Raw genomic sequence first — 8115 nt, forward strand, 5'->3', positions numbered from 1 at the left:
TTTACCTAGTATAACGATAGAAAACGAACTGTTCGTTGACACAAAAAAATCCGACTTTGTTCATTTATTTTTCATAGAGGTCTTATATTGACACCTGTAGAGTGATGTTTGAACATAAATTTTACTTTGTATTGAATTTTGCGGTTTTAGTGTTTCCGAATCAACTTCAAATCTGTTCCAGATAGTTTACGGCATCGTTAAGCTATATTTTGGCAGAAAAAAAATCACTTTTAAGTAAATTTTAACTAGTATAACGATAGATAATAGTTTTTAAAGTGACGTTTCTGTTTCATCGATTTGAAAGCAGAAAGATTGAATTTTGATCATCCAAAGCGTGATAATATTTTCATGTGAACGGCGAACTGTTCGTTGACACAAAAAAAAAACCGAGATTGTTCATTCATTTTTCATATAGGTCTTATATAGTTATGTTAATTTGCAGTACAAAGATACAGATTTACAAAAAGCCCGTGATCAACTGGAAAACGCATACCAATCGATTAAAAAATTAAGAGAAAATTATGATAGTGTTGTAGACGATGCAAAACTGTTATGTTTAAAATGGGGAATATCAACCAAATATAAGGCAACTCGACCACAATTTGCAAAAAAAAATTTTTGATGATGTTGATGGAGACCGAAGACTGGAAATAACTGAAGAAAATTTCAGTATTAAAGTGTTCCTTCCCGTTGTCGACACTGTATTAAGCCAATTGAAAAACCGTTTCTTAGGCCTGCAGAACGTATGTAGTACTTTTGATTTTCTCAGACCTCAATCAATTATTGAATCTGGGGAAAATGCAATTGTTAAAGAATCATATGACTTTGTAATTAAATATCAATCAGATGTAAGTTCTGAATTTACCAGTCAACTTGTCTCTCTTAAGGAAATGATCATAGACAAAAATTTAAAAATAATTGGTGAACTTGCAACATTTATCCTAAAAAATGATTTTTCTATAAGTTACTCTGAAGTACTAGGAGCCTGCATGCTATTCTTAGTATTGCCTGTTACAGTTGCCTCTGCAGAAAGATCATTTTCTAAATTAAAACTAATTAAGAACTTTCTGAGAAATTCTATAACACAAGATCGTTTGACTAATATAGGCATATAGCTATACTTAATGTAGAACAAATTCGTACATCAGAATTAAATTTAGAAAAGGTTATAAATAACTTTGCTAATTTAAAAGCAAGAAAAATGAATTTCCGTTCTTAATTTGAATGATTATGCACATATCTATAGCACATATTATTATAAGTATTATGATTTATGACACATTTACAATGACTTGAACTAAGTTATACAAATGCATTCCATATTGTTTGTAATTATTTTATTCTATATAAATAAGTAGTAGATACCATATATTATGAAATTTGTTAAATTAATGTCTAATATCAAGTAATAAGTATAATAAATTGATATCTTATTAATTATTATTATTTGTACATACTACATGTTTGTGATTCATTTTTATCATTTTAAATTTGGTAAAGATTTTTTTTATACAATTAAACTTTTAAATATAATATAGGTGCAAGCAACCTTTTTGCTATGCAATATTTTTTTTTTAGAACCATATATTATTACAAAAGCTTTAATTAATATTTATAATAAAAAAATAACACTAAAAGTGTGTATAGTTATATTTTAATAACAATACACTGGTCACTGGGTAATGGGTATAGTGGGCCTTCACATTATATTTTTAGGCTTTTAAAAAAAATCACCATTATTATTTATATTTTTATAAGTAACCTATAAAAAATATTATATACATAGACCTTGGGGGGCCCCATATATTGACTTTGTCCGGGGCCCTAAGAATCCTAGTTGCGGCACTGACGACAACGGCCCTACCATGATTTGGTTGTCACGGTTGTACGCTTGTGGCTGATCTGTATGTATGAGTAATGAGTATGCCTACTATGATGAAGTAAAACAAGAACCTTTCCATATTATTGAGGGATTGAATGTTATACTAATATATTGTTGTCGGTTTGTCTTCATCGTTTATTTTCAAATTTCAAATATTTGAGTGACTGTGTTTTGTCTGAAATTACTTATCGCCATACCGATACCATAACTGGTGGCCGCAATACGTGGCCCCGGCGGGTTGTAGCAAGCGTAAAAATTATTTCAAACGATATAGGGCCGTTGCTCATGGTGTTAATGAATTTTTACGATATCATTGAAATAAATGTGTGAGTGTCGGTGCCCCGTGCTTCCGATAGAACAAGCGTCGTTGTTCGCGGCCACCACATCATTGCTCAGATCTGCGCGACTAATCCGGTCCACTTAAGCGGCCGCTTGAGGTGACTGTTTCGTATTGCGGCTGCGGGGACCGAGGTCACATATCACACGCATTGAAAAAGTACGACTGCTTTATTAACTCACAACGGCGGAACACATAATGATGTTATATATACATACATTTTATGTAGGTTATCTCCGATAGCATATCGTCTACTCATCGATAGCTTAATTGCTGTTGTACAGTATATATATATATACGCACATGACAGTGACATTGACGCATCACACTCGTCGTTTTAATTCGAGCATAGCCTAAAATATTTTGCTTTAATAAAGCATCAACGATGAAAATAGTGTAAGCGTGTTTTTTTTATATTAATCGTGATCGAACAATTTGTCGTTTGTGTTTACTGCGCTCAAAGACTGTGTGCAGCTTCACACATTGACTGTTTGGTGACAAATCTGATTTTAAATTAAAAAAAAAATAATTATCAAAAAATAATATTGAACTGAATAAAATTAAAATCAATGATGGATTACAGTTTGGAGTTTTCCACAACTGGACTGCATTGTTTACCGCGGTAACCCTTCGACCTTCGTATTACATTCTCTCTATTAATTAATCTTAATTTATTTACTCAGGACCAGTGGCGTAACCAGTGGCGTAACTAAAACTTCGATTGCCTGTGGCGAAAAAATCCAGCGGGCCCTTAGGCCTTAGATTTCAAATTTGTAATATGAAGAGCATGCACTTACTCACACAATTTATATCTAGACCCACCCCTGCTATAAAAGGTAATAAATAATTAAAAGCATATTTATTATACTTTCATGAATAATATGGTCATTTTTTGTTACACATTATAATAAGAATTTTATTTTTTTAAATATTATAAATAACCACTTATTTNTTATTTTTTTAAATATTATAAATAACCACTTATTTTAGGCAGTTTTGATACTTTTTCTTGTTCTTCCATTTTTTTTACGCTTTTCATAGCCACTAGGTACTTTTTTTGACATGATCACAATATCAATTATTTGGTTCAACGAGTGACGACAACTCACAACTGATGACAGAATAACTAATGACAAAATAATATAGAAAAACGACGGCTATTCAATTTTCAGCTGGGCAGTACAATAGACTGTATAGCGTATAATATGACAAATGATAATTGATAACGAATCGAGAAATCGACAGACTTCTGAGACTTCAATACGGTATCCTAGACTTATAAGCATGTTGCGTGTATCAGTTATTTTTCTAGTTATTACATTTATTTTACTTTAAAATGATTTAATTTTACTAGAACTTATTAATAACTAAAATTCTGTAATAACGGTAATCTGTTTTAATTAAATTGCTACATTTTTTGAAGGGCCCTCCCCGGCGTTCTGGGGCCCTGGGCCCGTGGCACTTGCCCATCATGCCACCCTATTGGTACGCCACTGACTGAAGAGGGTTGCTTACGCTTTTCATCCAATAATAATGATTGGAATGTTTCATTTGGTGTATTGTGCATTGTTTCAGTCAAGGCGTTTTATTCTCTGTACAGCCTTTTCATTACTGGGTAACTTAAATGTAGAAGTAAATGAAGGTGGTTTACGGTACCCTGTAGGAACTAAAATTCTAAACACAATAATTTCAAACATGTTTAATGTTATAACACTTATAAGTATTACAACCCATAGTTTTCTAAGTTTTTGAGTAACTAATTCTAATAATTAGGATAGATTGAGGTCATTAATTACCTTCATCACTGCTACTGTCTGATACATCAAGTGTTGTACGTTTACTTTCGGTCATCAATTGAACCTCTTCATTTTCCGATTCTTTTTCAACTTGTATATGCCACCTTTTTTAAAATTATCCAAGTTGTCGGTAAATCTTAAATTAGAAAAAATGACAACAAAATAAAATAATTTTTAAGTAAATATAATTTCTTAAATAAGTGTATACATTTTTTTAAATACAACATACAGGTTATTTATTATGATACCATAAACATACTACATTATGAATACATAATACTTAAAATAATAATAAATATAAACTTTGTAAACTATTGAATAGATTTTATTTTACATACCATGTTCTATTGCCACAAACTATTTTAATACCATACTCAAACCAAGTTGTTTCTGGATCTAGGGCATCATAAATGTCAGTAGGCACTGGTTACTCGACCAAGTGGCCATTTACATAACCGTACACTACTATTTTTTTTAGATAATATGTGTCATTTTGAACTAGTCACTTTGTTCGTACTGCGCTGTAATCATTCGAATCCACAAATACCACAATAACCCAACTAACTTTAATCTAAAATGGAAAGACATACATTTATTTTTTAGTTGAGTATCGGCAACCTATGTTATTATATACTAGATATATAATAGAAATAATTTGATAAAAAATTAAAGGCACCAATTAGGCTCCTAAAATCTACTGTTATAGACAAAAATATAAACAGTTCTATGTACTTGTAAAAACTTAATTTTTTAATAAATACGAACATTGATTAAATACAAATTGTATATAATCAATGATACGAGTAAATGAACAAGAACAATTTTTTTTAGGACTTAGGTAGCTACTTTTCTTAGTATTGTAATTTTTAAACAGCGTTATGAATTAATCGGATATATTATATTTACATAAGATACATTCACATTAGACGTAACTAGGTATCAAATATTATAAACAATAGCTATAAATTATGGTAGACGATTGAGAAAGAAACAAATAACAATTACATATATTTTCCGGTTCATACGTTGCATTATTTAAATTTAATAAAGGATAAATAAATTAAACTACTTGGCAATTATATATAATATATAAAAATGTAATGTTATAAAAATAAATCATAGGTATAACTATGAATTACTTATAAAAGGTATTAAAACAGAAAGAATGTTTTTAATAGAATGTTTTTGGGAGGAAACTTTGAACATAATATAATCATTAGGAAAAATCACAACTAAAGAACTACAATCATTGTCGTTGTTAATGAAATCATATAAGAACATGTTTGTTGATTGTTCAAAATAAAAACATAATCAATGGTCAATGCACATATATATTGTCACATATCGGGTATCGATTTGTAGCCATGTAGGTATATAATATTATGGAGGTAGAGATGTCGGACGACAGCGCTACAAGAGTATGGCCCGAAGGTGCACATTTTAATGATAACTCTTTAATAATAGTTATAATATTATGATATACTATATTACTATGTAGATCCGGTCACTGTCCTCCGACAACTGGATGCATCAATAGTTTTTAATGAGCTGAAATATGCAGGCCCGACAAAAATCAAGTTGGAAATTCGTGATTTCGCCGCAGGCATTGTAGTGCATAATATGACTTCAACTGGTGATACACCCATCATCGCGGATTTGAACAAAAACGAACCCGCCGCGCCGTTGCACCTGGGCACCAGGCCAAGATGTCATTATCAACGACAACTACATAATATTAATATATTTACACGTCATGTCCCGTCTTGTCCAAGTGTCAGCCATGTCGCTATGTCACGACAGCCGTTTTTTTTATAGCATCACGTATTATTTTATTAATTACACTGACGGTTTATGGCCGTTTTTGTTATATGTCCGCCTTAGCCGTAAATATCTTAATATTAATTTATATCTTAATTTCAATGTGCATTCGTATTTTGTTGTGGCACATTCCGCCTTGAGCGTCACTGTAGTGCTTCTGTCGAATTTATACATTTTATCTGCTTGTATGTGGTATCTATATGTTATGTTTGTTTGCGTTCCGTATCGCTGTGTTCTTGCACGCCGTTCTTATACAATGACAATAAGTTATCCGCCCTTTTCCGTCCACGCATCCTGTATACCATGGTTTAGTCGTATACTAGTATAATACTACTGTCGTGTTGCGTTTTCGTCCTTTGTCGAGTCGGTGACGGTGTAACAGGATAGTCATGGTATCGGCCCACTGAGTTTCATTAAATTATATATTTCTATACTCATGTTTGTACTCATTTCTCATTATCATAAAAAGAAAAAGTTACCAATTAACACTCATAACTGGCCCATATTTTGAGTGGCCCACCAAGATTTCCTCGGCAGTTTGCCGATCCGACCATTGCCTAAATTGTTGAATGTCATACAATATATTCTTCTGTCTTCTGATGTATCCCGGGCGTTTTGTTTCATTCAAGGGTGTCAGCCTAATATCTGCCCGCGTATCACGATACATATTGTTACATACAACATATTACATTTAATTATTTAAATATTGGTTGGTGGTTACATAAACGATAGGTAAACAAATTATTATATTACTACGTGACATTCCTTGCTCATGCGACGAACCTCGCGTTTTTGTTACCATATTTTTGAGGGCCACACTGCCCACACTACACGCTCTTTGCTGACGGCGATTGGATGACCGTGTTATTATATATTTATAATATTAAAATAGTGATCCGCCCAAAGTTAGATTATAATATAATATCGCACATGCATTAGGAAGCAGTGGTGTAGTCGTAAATATTTTTCTGGGTATACACCTAAATTGAGAAATATTTAATACGTAGGGCTCCGCCCCCACACCACCCGTATACCAATTGACTTAGATTTATCTATTATTATAAATTTATTTAAATATATAATAATATATGATTCCATTATAGCAAATTAATTAATTAATTATTTATAATTTATAAAATTGTCCACAGTGATATTTGTCTGTTTGTTCTTCTAATGGCTCCACTTTCCTTGCACAGTTACCATCGGCCGATCTGTGCTGCCACAGCCAGCTTCCAACATATTTGGTTGGGTTCCATATACTAAGAGGTGGCCGATTTATATTTATAAACATAAGATTTGATTTATTTTTTATTGTCAATTTAGATCTTAGATCAGAACATATTATATTCATTAAACTGAATCCCCGTTCACATTCTGCAGTAGAAACTGGCAATGTTTTTATTAGTATATGTAATTCCTGTATTTCTTCATTCATTGTTTTGTTATGAATAAAGTTTCTCATTCCTTGAGTTAGTACAGATGTATTTAATAAAAATCTACTGCCCAATTGTTGCATTTCATTTTCCCCATGTCTTATATCAACATCTATTGGCCATGTATTTATGTTTGAAATTTGAATATTGTTTAATATTAAAGTATCATTTTCATTATTGTCGACAGTGGCGCAAATAGGAAAAATATTTAGGGGGGGCTCAAGCCCCAACACATTTTTTTTAAAATTATAATTTATAAGTGCATACTTTTAAGAATGGTATCTGTATGACTGTATTTATTCAATTCTAAAAGTAGTTTAGTATCATACATAGTACATTTATATATATATTATATAATATTATATAACATGAAATATTTACTCAAATAAATAGATATATTTAATGTAATTGTATACGTCTCTCGGTTTTTTCAAAAATATTTAGTATGTCTTCATTATTGATAGGAATGTCTTTTTCTATATTCATAATACTTAAATTGCTGAACCTATCTTGATTCATACAAGTACGCAACCATGTTTTAATACGTCGCATAGTGGAAAATGATCTCTCACAGGTCGCTGTACTTACAGGAAGAGTAACAGCTACTTGAAACATCTTACAAAAATTTGGGAATACTTTGCCATCATATAATGTTAAATGCTGTTTTATTTCCTCTAAACTAGAGTTTTCACCCAGAATGTTTCTTAAAACAGACATTTCAGACATCAGTGATTGATTACAAATTCCAAATAAATCCTGAACAAATATTAAACATTAGTTAAATACTTGAAAAATAATAAGTATTTTACATGTACCTTGTAATGATCAATTAAAAATGAAGAACCTTCA

The 8115-nt window shown here is 31.3% G+C and overlaps 1 protein-coding gene and 1 long non-coding RNA gene across 2 annotated transcripts; one reads left to right on the forward strand and one right to left on the reverse strand.

The window, feature by feature from the left end:
* The first annotated feature begins 2485 nt into the window (after positions 1–2485).
* LOC111030118 lies at positions 2486–6944 on the forward strand. The gene is made up of 3 exons (XR_002604068.1): positions 2486–2841; positions 2903–3055; positions 5514–6944. It is a non-coding gene; the product is annotated as an uncharacterized LOC111030118 (long non-coding RNA).
* Positions 6945–6980: 36 nt separating this feature from the next.
* Positions 6981–8109, reverse strand: LOC111030149. Its single transcript, XM_022309527.1, has 2 exons — positions 8082–8109; positions 6981–8022 (listed from the first exon to the last, which is right to left on the reverse strand). Exon 2 carries the CDS (start codon positions 7990–7992, stop codon positions 7666–7668), a length of 327 nt encoding a protein of 108 aa, XP_022165219.1. The 5' UTR covers positions 7993–8022; positions 8082–8109; the 3' UTR covers positions 6981–7665.
* Between the last annotated feature and the right edge of the window lie 6 nt (positions 8110–8115).

The sequence above is a fragment of the Myzus persicae genome, unplaced genomic scaffold (genome assembly GCF_001856785.1).
Source record: "Myzus persicae strain clone G006 unplaced genomic scaffold, MPER_G0061.0, whole genome shotgun sequence".
NCBI lineage: Eukaryota > Metazoa > Arthropoda > Insecta > Hemiptera > Aphididae > Myzus > Myzus persicae.

What these genes read in the sequence shown, in the direction of transcription:
- LOC111030149 (XM_022309527.1), bottom strand. Translation starts at nt 7,992, where the DNA reads ATGTCTGAAATGTCTGTTTTAAGAAACATTCTGGGTGAAAACTCTAGT.